At 39.5% G+C, this 17,372-nt stretch overlaps 1 protein-coding gene across 4 annotated transcripts in view; it reads left to right on the top strand.

Moving 5' to 3' along the window:
* The window catches only part of poc1a (POC1 centriolar protein A), a 41,723-nt gene extending 24,736 nt beyond the window's left edge, over window positions 1-16,987 (top strand). For 3 of the 4 annotated variants that reach the window (XM_084350005.1, XM_084350008.1, XM_084350007.1), the window contains exons 10-11: window positions 4,047-4,313; window positions 14,741-16,987. In XM_084350005.1, the coding sequence (XP_084206131.1) occupies window positions 4,047-4,313; window positions 14,741-14,851 (378 nt within the window). In that variant the 3' untranslated portion in view covers window positions 14,852-16,987. The remainder of the gene's footprint in view (window positions 1-4,046; window positions 4,314-14,740) is intronic. The other variant, XM_084350006.1, reaches the window with a different exon arrangement.
* Window positions 16,988-17,372: the final 385 nt, after the last annotated feature.

Genomic DNA, 17,372 nt, shown 5'->3' on the forward strand with positions numbered 1-17,372 from the left:
AGCTTGCAGGGTGTATTGATGGCTTGCTGTGTCAGACTACTGTAAGAGTTTAATTTGGGCCTCAGGAAATTTTCCACTGTTGGTTTTTCCACTCCAGGTGATTCATTAGGAGGGTGGTTACTGTGTGCGCTGTGTTAACATGCGCGTGTGTGCGTACAGGGTTTTCCCTGGCCCCCACGTACGGCTGCGGTGGTAGCGGACGTGTTGAGTTTGTAGAACAATATATTGTCTTGGCGTCAACGTCTCTATGTGCACATGTCACATTGCAAACGATGGTATGTAATAAGGCAAATAAAGCCCATAATAGGCCACTGTGTAAACCATTTTGCTGCTCGACAACTAGAAAACTTTGCTTTTTTAACACATAATTAGTCTGGTTTTGCCACATTTGTTAAGCATTCAATGAAAAACACTGAAAATGTGTGAAACATGATTTCATTCTTTTTTTTGGTTTAAGATTATTTTTTTAAATCAAGAAAATACGAATGCCTATCTGCTTTTTGTATTTCACTTGCACCTTTCCTCACGATTACAACTTCATATTGGTTTTTTTTCTTTCTAAAAGCTTCAGATTTTAAACCAGCAAACATTTGTTTTTGACTGTGTGTGTGTGTGTGTGAGAGACACCAAGTGCATATAGTATGTCTACATCCATGTTTGCCTCTGCCGTGCTGTACGAGCACGTGTGGGGGTTTGCTCGCTGTGTGTTTAAGCAGCTGGTTTAATACAAAGCTATAAATCGTACTCTCAACATAAGTTAATCCAGTCTTGGTGAAGCTTGTAGGCTCAGCAGAACAGCTCTATTGTCTCCTCTCTCTCTCTTTCTCTTCCTCTCTTTCCTCCTGTCTTTGTTCGGCTACCAACAGAAGACCAGAGCACCACCTTTGGAGTAGCAGACAAAATAAAGGACATTTACTGATTCAGTGTTTTTGTTTTATTCATCAGGTTTACAAGTTAATTTGTGATGTGGCACTTTTGTGAAACGATGATATAGACCATACTTAAATTTGACACAGTTATTAGTAGCGCTGTGCCGCAGTGGTGGCGACACAATCTGTGCAACGATACTGAAAACAAAATAATTCTGTTGTGTAAATGGTTAAACAGCGTTGCAACACCAGGGACTTTACTTGTTTGCTCTGGTGAAGTGTGGTGATTAATGTTTGACTTTGTTATATGCTTAAAAAACAGGTCAAAATGGTGCGAAAAAACGTTTTTTAACAGTTTGTTTCCAGCATATCTTACTTGTTTAACGTCTTAGTTGTTATATGGGAGCATATGACCCTACTGCTCTAATTTAACATGTCTAATTAAACCACTTGTTGAATCATATGCATAGTTTTGTTTACAGATGTTCTGCTTTGGTCATTTAATCCAAATAAAATAGTTTTGCCTTACCACATAGCTTCACTGTGAACCAGAGATCGCATTAACTGAATCTTTTTCATCACTGACTGAATTTTTTCATAATGGCAGCAAAATCTGAAGGTTGCCTGTTTTGACAGATTAAAACTCTAAGGGGATCGTACTGCAATGTTAGTAATTCACACTCAACACTGTCAATAACCATGTGAAGACCACCTGTAGAAGACCCTCCTTGCTATCTGGGTGCTGGCTATACCATGTCTGCATGAAAGCTTTGACATCAGTGATTACAATCTGTGTCACAAACACAGATGTGCACAATATCACAGGTACATTTTGATTTTGAGCAAAAGACAGTGACTGATTGGACAGTTTCTTTCCTCTGTGATAGAAATAGCCTTATTGTTGCTCAGTCTAGGCATGCACCAAGTAATGTGTTGAGACCACATTGAGTGCTGAACCAGCTGCGAGTTTAGTTGCAAAGCGCTGAAGGGCATCGAGTTCCTATTCTTCCATTTTCTTCCTCAGCGTGCAATTGATTCTGGCCGCGTGATCTCATTTTCACACATTACACTTTCCTGCAGAGCTTGCAAAGGTGGCAACCTCTTTCATGTTGTCTTAGACTTTTAAACATTCTCTGGAGGATACAGTTTTACACTTTAGATCATTTGTTAGTCATGAAGATACAGTTTGAGTTAAGCAATGTCACATTTCGTGAATAATCTTCTATGTTCTACGGTTATTGTTTTACATCTTCACCACTGACACAAGGTGACTCAGGAACAGATTAAAAATCATGTCAAGGAACATCTCATTGTACATGACTGCTTTTGGCAGTTTGTTTTGACCCCTGTCTGGGGCGAATGTGTAGAGCCAGGTGACAGCTGACAGCTCCGCTCATCTGGCTTCATTTAGTAAGAGCACAGTTTGAGACTGCCGTCTTAAACATGTTCAGATGAGTGTGAATAGATTTCCTGTTGCGTGGTGATGAGCAAAACAGTTGTTGTCTCCCTCGCTGAGATGGAGAAGAGAAATTTAGTCTTGGGACAGATGCGCGTACACACACACACACACACACACACACACACACACACACAGAAATATGAAGAAACCTATAGATGTGTGCACACAGTTTTAGTCACATAAACATGACGATGGAGAGATGTGGTCACTGACCTTCATGTGTTTATGTCTCATTGGATTAATCACAACACAGGCAGACTGACTGGCAGTGTGTGTCAGAGTGTGTGTGTGTGTGTGTGAGAGAGAGAGAGAGAGAGAGGGAGAGAGAGAGAGAGAGAGAGAGAGAGTTTCCATCTTCTGACTCTAGCTCGTCTGAAGTCTGTCTTACAGGTGGCTTCACTGAAACAATGTACATTTAAGCAAATTCAGAAAAAGTGAAGGTGAGGATTTGTTATAGTGATGGAGGTAAATGAATTAATGAATTAGTTGATGGAGGGAAAAAGTAATTGTATTTTTATCACGCTTTCCAAATGTGACAATAAAAGAGCATAGTAATTTGGCATAATGTATTTCTTTCCCTCTGATTTTGTAGACATCCACCCATCCATTATCTATGACTGCTTATCTAGCGCAAGGTCTCGATCCAAGCTGACATTAGGGGAGCAGGGCTGACATACAGAGACTAACAGCTAACGACTAATAACTGTTTTTGCATTCACGTCCAGACCTTCAGGCAATTTAGAGTAACCAATTACTCTAAACCTCTATGTGTTTGGACTGTGGGAGGAGGTACCCAGACCAGGGTACTCACAGACACAGGGACACGGGGAGAACATGCAGACTCCACACAGAAAGGCAGACAAGAGGCTTTACAGTCCTAACAACATACAACACCATCTATCCTTAGAAACTTCAATTTGGGTAAAGAAACTTAGCCAGAAAGGCGGGGGAAAATGGAAGGAAGTAGGAGCAACAGATGAAATATCCCTCTTACGTGCAGCACATGTCGTGTATAGAATAGACCAAAATAGCAAATTACAATATGGAAAATCAGGATGACAATATTATAGATTGTAAAGGTAAGACTAATAAAAAGAAACTTAATGTAACACTTGAAAAGAGAAAAAAAAGAGTCGGTGGGTTGATGCAAGTTGAACACGATTGTATTCAGAAGAACATTTGAGTCACAAATGTTTGTGGTGTCGACCACACATTCAGCACATAAAAAGAGCCTGATGGACATCTGAGCAAAATATGTTGCTCATGCCGATGATGAAAAAAAAATTTGCTTTGGTTTTTTGTTCAAAAAAGATTGTTGATGATATATGTTTTTTACGGGCTGAGTAAGCCTCAGGAGATCTAATATTAACTTAAGGGGGTTTTAATGGTATTAATTATATGATGACCCGCCAGTAAGTCAGTCTGTGATTCATCAATGATATAATTCAGCACTTTGTTCTTTTCTTTTGAAAAAAGGATCTTCATGTGGTTTAAACAAGTAACAACCCTGTGTCATTGTTTCAGCTCTTTTCTTTTTGATAGTACACGCAATGAGCACCAAAAATATCATGTCAGTATCCCTGTAATGTGCTCTATAGTATACTACAGTACGCTAATGACACCCCTCTGCAGCTGGGAGGTTCTCATGTATCTAATATATTGTATGTGAAGCACCATCTATGTTTCAACTCCTCACCCTCCTTTCTTTCTGTTTTTAGGCTTCTGAACCATCGGAACATTTCAACGGACAGGACTCCCACGCTGCCGCCCACGCTCAGAGCGGCAGTCACAGCCACAGCAGAGCGACTCATTCCCTCACCTACAGAAACCCCAGCTCCATCTCCTCCTCCACCCACCAGACACAGACCCAGGGCTTACCGCAGCATCAGCCCCGGGTTCAAGCACAGGCCTCAGATGGAGGCGTCCCCCCTGGTCTAGCCAGCACCCTGGAACACATAATAGGTCAACTGGATATTCTCACTCAGGTGAGCAGAATGTGTGTTAATCTTTCATGACAAACAGCATGCATTGTACTCTGGCTGTGCCACCAACGCACGCTGTTCAGAACAAAAGCTCCCTTTGCTTTTCAACCTGCCAGAGGCCAGAGATGATTTAAACAGCTCAGACACTGAAGTATTAAAAAAAGAACAACCTCCTGTGAGTTGTTTGTTACTGCATTACACACGTGCGCTTACTCTACACAGATGTGTGGTAGATAAAAGCACAGATGCCCTGACCTACAAATAATATTCTCCAGATGTGAGGGAACAGGCTTGTTTGGTACAGACTCCAGCAAAAATCACACCATCATGATCTTTATAAATATATTATATTTTTAAATTTAAAAATATATATTATTTTATTTTTTCGGTGAAAATGAAATGCAGAAATTACCGTTCTGACTACGATCGTCACTCAGTTCACTGAGTGTCGAGATAATGGCAATGAACATTTTTTTGCCATATTATTCAGCTCTGTTAACCTTGGTCACTGCTTCACTTCTGCACCACAAAGTAGATTCCACTCTGGAGAGAATGAGAAAAAGAATTCAAAACTAGAATCTGGATGAAATTATACTCACTCATAGATACTAACCACCTAAATAAACATGATTTTTTTCATCAAGATCTATGCATTATTCCTTGAGAAATGATGGAAATGTCCAAACACCCTATTTCGCAATGTTACAGAAGGAAATCTATCTATTAACCAAAAGTTAATGAGGCCTATTCTGGGCGTTAAGCATCCAACCAAGTGTCTTCAGTTTGGAGAGATAGTCCATTTCAGGCAATAACAGGAATAAATATTCATATATATATCATTTTTGTGCAGTTTTGGAGACATTTCATGTATTTAAAACATAGAGGAGAGGTCGGTTATTGTGCCGGGGTCACTTATGGTTTTAGGGGGAAAAGTTGGTAACAGTATTCTCCCCTGTCATGCAACACTGTGTAGACAAAGTTTTAATCCTTAAATTATTAATTATTTCAAATGTAAATGATACATTTTGGTTTTAAGTTACACAAATGTACCCATGTCAGAATAGCCATTACTGAAGTGATGAGGAAAAAGATCAATATAACCTGTGAGTACAGTACATACACACACACTCGCACCATGCTGGCTATGTTCGGTGTGGCTCTACTCTTGTGAGTGCTCCTGTGGTTGTTGAAGGCCAGACACAGTTTGAATTCAGAACGAATCAGAGCCTGCAAGACTAAAAATAGGCTCTTGAACAAAAACAGACAATAACAGCCATCAGATAAGACCAGAAGGTCTGCTTCTCATCAATTTATGTTAAGTTTTTTTATGCTGTGCAACTTTATTTAGCTTCATAGACGTGATACTGAGAGATTTTTGTGGAAAACTAGTTGTAGAATACAGTGATTGCACCTGTTGAGTTTGCAACTTGTATTCATCAGTGTTATATATTTTAAGTGTATAGAAAAGCTATACAAGTTTTTGTTGCCGTTTTCTTATTCTGCAGTGTTTGAGGCTGCATCTGACCAAACCTCACACCTATCTTGTTTATTTATGCTGCTACTTTTCTGTCTTTTCCTCTCAGTGTTGAGATGCTGTAAATGAACACTCTGCATATGATTAAAAGCCATAATCCCTTCAATTACATAGAAGGCTTTTGTTATGAATTATGTGCAGCTGTGGATGTCAGATATTGAAAAGAATCGCCAATTAGTTTTAAGCTCAGTGCATTCCTGATATAATGACATCAAGCTTTTATTTCTTATGCTGATCCAAGTGTGTCTACATGCTGGGGAGTAATTCATTTAAATTGTTGATTTACATTTTTACCATTATCCTATAATTGCTGCACATTTTCTCCTTAGTATTTTGTTTGAGCTGTTGAAAGAATCACCAAATAATGAATCACCAGAGGAGTGATGTTGCCCCAAAAACAGACTTTTATCACTGGATAAGGTTTCAAGTGCCAGAAAGAATAGTGAAGGATTTTGACACAATAGATTCACTTATGGTGAGAATCGAATTAAGGAAAATGAAAGGCGGGAGAAAAGATAGAAAAAAGAGCATCATAAAGAGACGAGAGTCAGGTGAAGAGGTAGAGGAGGAGAAACTGTTGGGAGGAGCTGAATGAGAGAGCACAGAGAGGTTATGTGTGTGTGTGTGTGTGTGTGTGTGTGTGTGTGTGTGTGTGTGTGTGTGTGTGTGTGTGTGTGTGTGTGTGTGTGTGTGTGTGTGTGTGGAGGGTTTTAGCCAGAGGTTGTGAGCGTGCCCTGAGGAAAACACATCATTCATATATGAGTGTTGGCGGCACTCTGCCTCACTCTCTCGTAGTAAGTGTAAATGCTTAATGGCCCTACAGAGATGCAGCAACACTTCTTGTGTGTGTTTCTGTCAAAGGTTTCTCTCTTGCTTCTTCTTCTTCTTCTTCTTCTTCTTCTTCTTCTTTACTCTTTCCTTCTTGCTTTCCCTTTCAAGCTGCAGTCCGGCATGTGGGAGCGTTTAATATATGCCCAGGGCAGCCAGGCAGCTAGCTAACCCCTACCAGGAGGGTGGTGCCAGCCTCTTTCTTGCAAGCCCGCTGTACCCCAACACTGTTACCAGATGGATCATCTGTGTTTAGTTTCATCCTTTGGCTCTTTTTTTTGTTTGGTTTAAATTCTTCAGTGATAGATATATGGATGGGTTTTGTAGAGCTGTCTTTATAGATTATATGAATGAACCTGACCCACATTCTTTATTTAAACTTTATTTATTAAAACCCAGCTGATACTGTACTGTCTAAACCACTAATTCAAAAACTAATTAAACTAAAAAAACATAAAAAGAATAAGTAAAGAAAATTTACCCATGACAGTCCTGCAAATGGCTTTACATTAATCTACTCATCATCAGGTGGCAGTAATGCACAAAGGCAGAGAAGAAGAAGACTGCAAGCGAGTGAACATGGATTTAAAAAATGAAGGTTTCAGGCCGAGTCGCCCCGTTGAGGTGAAGTCTCGCCACCGTGTTGTTACTATTGTAAGACTCATATCTGTGCAGGAGACCAGAGAAAAAAGGCATTTTCAAAAGTCTCTGCAGCTCTAAGTACTTCTGTAGCTCTTATCTGAATCTCTTTTAGTTTCTCTCCTGTGTCCCTGTACTGTCTGATATCTGCTTGATCTTAATGATTTCATCATATATGCTTTCAGCTGTGTCAGGAGTCGTGTTAAGTTGCTGCCGGTGAAAACCCAACATATACTGATTTTGCTGCTCCATAGTAAAAGCTTTTGAAAAACTAACTAACGGGGGACTTTGATTGTGAAGAATTTATAGGAAATTAAACATCTTTATCTTCACATTAGCAGAGCTTTGTTAACAGCTGTTCTTCGATAGTACTGGAGGGAGAAAGAGTATTTATGAGTGCTTTGTTGACCACTATTCAAGATAAGCAAGTCATCAGTTAAAGACACACCATCAAGCAGGAAACCCTGTTGTAGTGGAAATTAAAATGGTAAAGCCCCACTCGACATCATTAAATGTAAATAAAGAGCTCCTTTTAATTTCCTTCCTACACTAGGTGTTGAAACTGAAGAATCTGGGATTGGTGTGAGAATCCACACAGTGAATTTTACAAGTGGACCTGTGCAGAAGCCTGCATAAAAATCAATAAAAATGCTGCAAATAGCACAGTGGTACAGGCTTCGACAAGCTTTTTCACCCCTACAGATGTTAACACTGGCCGACAAGCGACCTGCACCTCACCTGCTTTTTTTATACACACACAAAAAAAACTCAACTGTTGTTTGAACAGTCTAGTTCAGTTAAGTTGCATTGTGTTGTAATTTTTATTCAATCACACTGCTGGAACTTAAAATAGGTATGCAGGACGGTCTGAGGCTCAAAAATGGCTCCACTATCGAACTATCACACTATGTTAATTCTCTAAAAACTTTATTTCTAAGTCAGTCTTGTGTGAGAGTTTATCTCCAAAAAAATTCACTGATTCTGTTTTATAGTGCAGGAAAAGGTGTGTGAAGTAATAGAAGTAATAATCTAACACTCTTCTTCTAATTTCTGTTCAACTTTCTCTAATATGGCGATTTAAATTACTGCCCCTCGTCCTCTGGAGATTAGGCTGACAAAGTTACATTATTTATTTCTGCACTATCTTCCCGCTCCTTCATAAGTCTTTTCCCCGGCATTATTTTTCACTGTTACTGCTCTTTGTAACTCTAATAGTCGAGGAGACTGGGAGGGAAGACGATGAATTATTCAGCATCAGACTGAAGCTTCCAAAGCCACAGTTTGCTGTGTTAGCTGCTTTTCACTTGTCTGCTCCTCCACCCTCCCCCAATCCTCAACCCCTGTATACCCCTTTCTGTTTCCTCTCCCTCTGTCTTATAATTCATCATGTACATGTTCTCTCACTACTCACACTTTCCTTTTCTTTTACACTCTGCCTCCTTATTATGAATAATCCTGAATGAAGAATTGATCTCTTTCTCTCTCCCGATTTCATTGACCAGTTCAATCGCAGTATCGCCTCCTCTTCCTCAAGTTTGCGTGAGAGGATTTGTGAACTTTTTCTTGGATGTCTCATAGGGGAAACTAAAACGTAACAGAAATTATTTTATCAACACTTGTTTCTTTGATTTCTTGTTCCTTTTTTCTGCTCTGTAATTCCCCCAAACTACCAGACCAATAAGCTAGAATTTTTTCAGCTTAACCTTCGTATGTGTCAGAACAGAGATTCATACATCACGACCTGTCCACTGACATTATATTCCTGTTAAAGCGGCTGTAATTTTAGCTGCCAGGAACATGAGGAGAAAGTGAAAGAAACATGTTACTGGATTTTACTCATAACGGTTCCTCAGAAAAGATTAAAATCAATTCTGTGAGTAAAGTTTAGGCTGTGGACTACATAACCGTTTATTTTCACCACAGTGAGATTTAAAGGAATTGAAAGCAATCTCTCATTTTTATGTTTATAGTAGTGCTCTGGGAGACTGCAAGCATGTGTCTTAAAATTGCTCCCGGGACTTCTTTTACGTTACCACAACTGTGAAATATGAAATCTTACAATAGATTAGAAAGCATCAAAACAGTAATGTCTTTCTATTTGATACAAACATGATGGTATTTATATTTTCCAGTCTGTTAACAACTTTGGAAAATCATATAAAAGAAAGGCTGGACTGGTATAAGCCAGTATTTGCTAATTGAGAATATATTATTGCTGCAAATATGATAAGTACCAAGAAATTGCTACAAAGAAAGGAAAGAAAACAAAGATACTGATTGTTTGATGTAGAGCTGAAACTATTTAAAAGTGTAAAACTTAGATTGTGATGATTTGCTGCTTTTCTCTGTTTTACGTGTATCATTGTTAACTGAATTATTGTTGAATTTTGGACTATTGCTCCAACAAAAAAAGACAAATCAAGTCATGACCTTGCACTGTGAAATGGTTGTGCGCATTTTTTATAATTCTATGACATTATAGACTGTATTATTAATCAATCAATCTTAAAAATATAGTTTGATGCTCTAGGTACCCCTCTGGCATCATTTCTTGAAGTGCTCTCCTGTGCAGTAGTGTAAAGAGTTTGAGTCAGGAGTAGGTTAGGGTGACTGGGTGAGTCATTTATAGGACGTTTCCTCGGGAGACTAGGGTTCACATCCTGTTTGTGACCGAGTGTCGAGAGTGATTTGTTTTGAATTTATGTACCATAGTAAGTAAAAATGCATAAATGACGTAACTGATGTCACGTATGTCAGATATGTTAACCCAAAGTTTGATCTTTTCCTAACCCTAACCAAGTAGTTGCCTAACCGTAAATAGTTTGTTTTTGGTTTTTTTGCCTAAACCTAACCAAACTGACCATTTGACAACATAAATAACATTGCACAAGTCATTATATGTCATACTATGCAAACTGTTTGTCTGCACGATGTATTTTGAAAGTCTAATCTGATGTTGTGTATGATGTATTGTTGCTAACGTGACCACGGAGCCTTTATTTTGAAAGTCTAAGCGGACACTGCATATAAATTACAGGTTAACTTGACCGCGGAGCCCTTCACGTCCAAAACTCTAGAGAGGTACGTAGGGTGTCGTGCTTTGAAGCTTAAGATCACTGACCATCTGCTGATTCAATGAGTTGGGAGTGAGTGTGTTGTGTAAACACTCAGCTGAGGCTTTTAACTAATGACTGTTTGGGTTTTTATTGGCTTCCTGCCAATACAATGGATTTTGATCTGGTTATGGATATAAACAGTGTTGGTTCTCCACACCTGCAGTTCATTAATATCGGTTCACTGACTTACTCACAATATCAGTCTATCAACTATTTTTTTTCTTCGTGATTTTATCAAATCACTGACACCAGTCTGTTATTTTATACTCTTCTTTTTATCCCTCACACGCACATCAGTCAACTTCTTTTAGAGAAAAGAAGTGACTTTGCCGCCTATCACCGGCACCGGTTTGCCTTTCTTTGACTTTCAGACTATTGTAGCGTGGGTCATACCAAAGCTATGAGAGTTTGTAACAGAGGCCAGTAATGCTCAGGGCGATGGAGAGTATAATGTGTTCTGGAGAGAAAAGAAAAACAGCTCACTCTATTTTTAGGAGCATAAAGATTTAGTTTCTACTCCAGATGAAAACTATATGCCCGTATAATGTTGCCGCTGCCTGGGGACACGTGCAGAATCACACACACAAACACTCATAGCTGGCTGGGCTGAGGACTGGGTAGCCATATCAGGTTGGTAAGATAAACAGGGTAGTATTGATCTAGAAAACGGAGACTGGAGCAGAGAGGGAGAGAAAGAGGAAATACAAGCCCTGTCTCTCCAATGATGCATAAAAAGCAGGAGCTGTTATCTGGTTTGATGACCCAAAAGAAAATACCACTCGCCCACACATTGTTGAACTCATTGGCATCTGTGTGTGCTGTGTGTGTATGAATATGAGATTATCTAAGAGATTTTTTAAATTCCTCGATGGATACATGTTTGATTATTCCTGCCTGGCTGTGTGTGTGTGTGTGTGTGTGTGTGTGTGTGTGTGTGTGTGTGTGTGTGTGTGTGTTTGTGTGGCACAGTGGGGTCAGCGCAGCCACTTAACAAACATCTGGATTGTTGGATGCAGCATGCAGAACGTGCTGCACATGGTGACTTGATACTTTTGGTTTGCAGCCATTTCTCTGATAACCTGAGTTTACATGATTTATTGGCAGTTATTAGACAGCCAAAGTGAAATTTGAACTCCCAGGTTGTGTTCAGGAGTAATGCTGCATTCAACTGTACTTGGCACAAAAAAAGAAAAGACCTCCGACATGGAAAAGTGCAATAAAACGGTCATTCAAGTTGGAAATCCCAGTCGGAAACAATCGCGCAGTGAACAGTTACCTTTTACCTTTTCACCGTTTTTTACTTGTGTGAGTGTTTTTGTTGTGAAACGTGTTGTGACAACAACTTTGTAGTTGCCATTTTCACTTTCATTTACGCTTGATAGAAGTCTCAGTACGAGCCCAGTCTTTCTTTCTCTTTTTAATGTGCTAATCTGATTCATCAGCTGCTGTAGTCCCAAAACTTGATATACTAACATACGTGTGCTGCTTACATCCATGTTTTGCCGAGCAGATGCCGACCAGACTCATTTAGATTGGAAGTCGGAATATCAACTTGGAAATATCGATTTACGACTTGCATTGGATTGCAGCCTTATAAAACCTTATTCATAATCCAGTTAAAACTTTATAATAACTTAAATAACTAAAAATCCAGCCTTGGATAAAGAGCCTTTCTCAACGTCAATGTGTCTAAATAAAACCAGTATATGATGTACTATCATACTTCTGTTTAATATTCCCGTTTTTTAGCAGCCTTTAAAGAACATAAGTCCAGGACCTTCTCGGGTTCAAACGTCACGTCTCGACAAAACATTCAAGTTTGTAAGAATCAAGGGGCTTTGGATAGCTCAGACGTGCCTTTTTCAGAGCAGGAAAGAGAGGTGTGAACGTGTAAAAAAGCAGCTAAAACAACTGGAAAACATACTTTTGAAGAGATTTTTGGTAAATCTAACAGATATGAATGCAGGTAGCTACGCTGCCACACTTTAGCTTTTTCCGTGCTCACAAAGTAATCGTTATTTATCGTAGAATACATTAATTAAAACCCAGGAAACAATTGTTTGTTCAGAAAGACTGATGACAGAAATGCTCAAGAAGAGATTGTATTGGGGGCAGGAGCTAGTAGATTGGAGGCTCGCCCGGATATGAAGTCTTGGCTTTGGCTCTGACACATCTATCAATCATCAGACAATAAGGGACAAGTAAATGCAAGGACTGTTTTTGCCATTGATGAATTTGGGCCACCAATCAAATCACACCTGCACTGTAAGTTTTAGGATAATTATATGAAATCTGATTATGCGTATAGTGGTTAGGATGTTAATTTTGTTAAGGAATTATGGCTAAAGCAAGAGTACATTTATAAGAGTATTGAGTATACGTCCTTGAATTTGTTTTCATTGTCTCTTGCTCTCAGTCTTTTCACATTAGACTAATACATTTGTGCAGTGAGTTTGCTATTCGCAGTATGCATGACAACATACACATTTAATTTGGTTTTCATCAAGCGATAGAATTTAATCTGTGGATGGAGAAAAATACTGAATGAGACAAATTTCTTTAATCAACTAATCAGGCATTGCCTCAACTCTTTAGAAATCCAATAACCAATTATCAGTTAATCACTTCTTTATTCAATGATAGTGTTACAAGCATTGCCCGGATTGTATCAAGCGACCATTAAATGTTCATGAAAAAAAGACATCCCTGGAACATAATGAAATAAGAGATAAGGAGAAGGTGTAAGTATGTAGAGCCTTCATTTGAGCTGCGTATCATAAAATGGTTTTGAGTTACCGACTGTAGAGTTTTAACCACTTTTGGGGTAAATTAAATAGGTTGGTTTGACATGCCTGTCTTTCTCTCCAGCGAATACGCAGCTGGGCATGTTTTGATAAATGACTAATCTCTGCGCTGCTCTCTAGCAATTTCAAAATTTCACTCGCTGGAACACAGAGGAACATGAAATTACAGGTCAAGACATGTTGACATATCTTTCACTCACTGGTCCAAATCTAGAGAGCCTCATCTGTCTGTGGATGACATGTTTACTGTATGATTGTTCCTGCCCTGAGCTGAATTTTTTGTTGCCAAGCAGTGCTTTCCAAAAACTGCTTCCTCACCGGGATTGTGTTTGTCACCAGGCAACCTGAGCCAAGTAAACAATTTGGAAAACCGTCGACACTTTTGTGTTTCCAGAAGAAGATTCATTGAAATTGCTGTCATGTTTATTTAAAAACACGTTTCCCTTGTTTCATCAGTTTTTTCCTCCTGCAGATTTATTCAGTGTGGATCATTCATGTTTTCTTTCCCAGTCACCTTGCTGATTCATGAAATAAATGAGAAAAAAAAATGTCAAAGACATACCGATCATCTTTTTAGTGAGCCAAGGCAAGTTTGTCTGTATAGCGCCTTTCAAACACAGAGGACATTTAACATGCTTTTCATATTGTAAAAGACAGAGACATTTTATATCATTAAATGGAGAATACAGTGAAATAAAATAAATAATATAAACAGTCAAATCATAGTAGATACTGAACAACTAACAGACTGGGGAAATAAAAGTGCAGTAGAGGAAATTTGAGGATATTTTTGAAAACTCTCACATTATCTTTACAAAATACCAATATAGTGACTTAAGATTATGTTTGAAGTGCCTTTTCCGGACATGAATCATCTACTTCTCACTCTGTCTCTGCCGCCTTAATGTGGCTGCTGAAGTTTAGATACAATAGAAAGTGGAACCTCCAGCTCCATCCTCAATAATCTGTTCAATCAGATGGCTACGCCCCTGAAATCACACCTGCAGGCTCCTCTGATAAAACACTCTCGGTTCACACGGTGCTCAAATGTACGGCCGCAAATATACAACAAATACTGCCACTGTTTGGAGGATGCTGAGAGGAAAAGTATGTCGCGCTGTGATCTCACTACCCACACATACCCATCCTGTTTCGGATAGCGACTTTCTTGTCTTCTCCGTGTGCGTAAGTGTGTTTATGCAACTGTGTGAGAGGGAGGACGAGTGAGTGCGTGCCAGACACAGAAACTCTGGTGTTTTCGGCTCAGGCAGCAGATCTCTATACGATAATCAGCTGGATTGTCTCGCACGCACCACATCTGTCTCAAACACACACAAACTGCCTCTTTCACACACACAAACACGGCCATTATATAGTCATTACTGTCAGGCTGATGCTGTACAGCCCTCTCTAACATGCTCTTTCTCTCTTATCCATCTCCTTCCTTCCCCTCTGTCTTTCTTTCTTTCTTTGTCCTGCTCCTCTCCTCCTCTCTCTGCCTCCATCCAGACGGTTTCGATCTTGGAGCAGCGGCTGACACTCACTGAGGACAAGCTCAAAGAGTGTTTGGAGAACCAGATGGAGATCGGAGTGCATCTCCAGAGACGAGAGGAGGCCTAAAGATGGCGGCATCAGAGAGAGGTTAAGCTGCGGTGCGATTGCAACGGGGTCACATCGACACCATTTACAGAAACACACACACACAGCGGTCTCTCGTTGCAACACATTCACACTTTCAGCAAAGATTTGGCGCAGACCGTTTTCCTGACAGGACTTTAAATGCACACGAGCCTCTCTGCTGCTGTACTGTGTCTGGTTATTTTACAAAGAGATATCAGAAGTGAAGGAATTGAATATTAGAGAAGTTGTTCCTCTACAACAGTGCTGAGAGCGCAGTCCCGTTTCTGCTGACGAAGGACCTGCTACTAGTCACTGTGTGTGTGTGTGTGTGTGTGTGTGTGTGTGTGTGTGTGTGTGTGTGTGTGTGTGTGTGTGTGTGTGTGTGTGTGTGTGTGTGTGTGCGCACAATGGCTGCAAAAGTGTAGACACATGCAAGAGACTTTAGTACTTGCCTATGCGCTGCACGTGTGGATGCTTTAACTCCATTTGTGTGTGCAGGCTCGAGCAAAATGGCGTCAGTAAAAGAGCTCTTCTCATTGAACTACAACCAGAATGTACAGACTGTTTTAGTTGCACTCAGGCCAGAACAGGAATGTCATCATTTTTAAACCGGAGAAAGAGAAACTAATTAAAACAGTTACTGCAGAGCCAATACAGTGCCTTTATTGTGTTTTAAATTTTGTTGTTTTTAAATAATAATTCTGGCGATATTCTGTATTTTTTGTTATTATCAACAGCCCCTGTGAAAAGAGAAAAAATCTAACTTTGTTTACTATAAAAACAAAAAGTTCCTTCATTACGTCAACCCCACAAACACCGTCTTGCCTCCAAAGTTCACCCAAAAATAAAAATTGTCATTATCTGCTCACCGTCGTGTCAGGTGAAGTTTTGTAGTCCACAAAACATTTCTGGAGCTTCACAGCAAAACAGCGTTGCAACATTCTCCAAAACAACTGAAGTAGATGGAGACTTGTTTTGAAAACATAAAATTGTTCCTTTCAGCTCGTCTGAGATCCCACACTAATTTGAAAAGATGGTGTTTACACCCTTGTGCACCCACTTGAGACGGGATGCACTGATGCCTTTAAGTTTTGCAGCTACACTGAAGATTAAACAGGGTGAAAATAACGTCTTTTCAAATCAGTTTCGGGATCTCAGGGCTTCCAGAGACTTTGATTAAACCAGACGCGCTGTATGGAGCCATTTTATTGTTTATTTTTTTTATTTTTTTAACAACGTACCATGTACCTCATGTTCCAATGCTGTTTTTCACTCTGAGGCTCCAGAAAAGTTTTATAGACGTCAAAACATTTACCGACTCATCACCAGCATGGGGGTGAGTAGATAACGACTGAGTTTTCATTTTCATTTTCATTTTGAGTGAGCTTCCCCTTTCAGCAGATTGAGTATCAACCATGACAACGGATCTGTTTACATTCAATCAGTCACTGAAAGCTTCCAAATCATTTTGTCAGAGCCACAGCAGCCCTCATGTTACCATACATGAATATGATTTCAGTGAGTTGATGTATCCAGATTTAATATTTTACAAAAAGAGAGCACTGGTATCCGATCATTACTCTACTGGCAGGATAGAAGTTCTGAAAGTTGTCTTCAGAAAGTGCATTATTTTCTTCTGTTTAAGTATTTTTTCCTGAAAATGACATTGCCGAACAATGTAAGAAACTTATTTGGCCTTTTTTTCACAGTAAAAATATTTGAGTCCAAATTTTATAGATCAAAGTTCATCAATGTGGATCTTCATGCAAAGTCAATACGCGACTTTGCTTTGCCACTGAATGCAAATGTTTCATTTCTCCCTTCGCTTGCGTAGAAAGTGAACAGAAGACGAATATTCACTTGTGTTGATGTCACGGATGTGTGACCACGCCCTAGAGAGACGGACACATTGTTGGTTTTGGTCTTCTCACTGGACTAATGATAAAAATGTTTTATTTTAATTTTAATTTTCAATTAGTGTGATGGTGCTCTGTTAGATTGTGAGTTGGATTTTCTACTCTGTATGTGAAGAACTGCTGATTGTTTCCTGTTCCGTCCTTTTGTACCATTTTTGTAATTTTATACATTGAAAGTAACTTATTGTGTGAACCTTCTTAATAAATGTTTTTCACTCTTTCAGTATCTCTGACTTGAAAGTAGCTGATAGAAGGAGTCCAGTCGCTCTTTCACAACACTGAGCTCTGTTTGTGTATAGAGTGAAAGAGAGTTTGTTTTCATAATCGTTGCCAAATCCATGATGTCACCGGTTACTTTTAAGGATCTGTTTCCTGCTCTGATTGGTCCTCCGAGGCCGAGCAGAGAAATCATGACTACTCCGTCTTTATTGTCCTCAGCAGAGACGTTAAGATCATGAGCCGTGAGCTGTGTCATCTATTGCTCGACGTGATACATTTTCAACCCTTTCTCTGCCAGATTTTAAGTGATGATTTATCACAAGCTAAATACGGCCGTCCAAAATCCTTATGTTTCCCCCCCTGAGTAATTACATAACCTGACCACT

Source organism: Pagrus pagrus, assembly GCF_965226575.1.
Source record: "Pagrus pagrus genome assembly, chromosome: 3".
NCBI classification, from domain to species: domain Eukaryota; kingdom Metazoa; phylum Chordata; class Actinopteri; order Spariformes; family Sparidae; genus Pagrus; species Pagrus pagrus.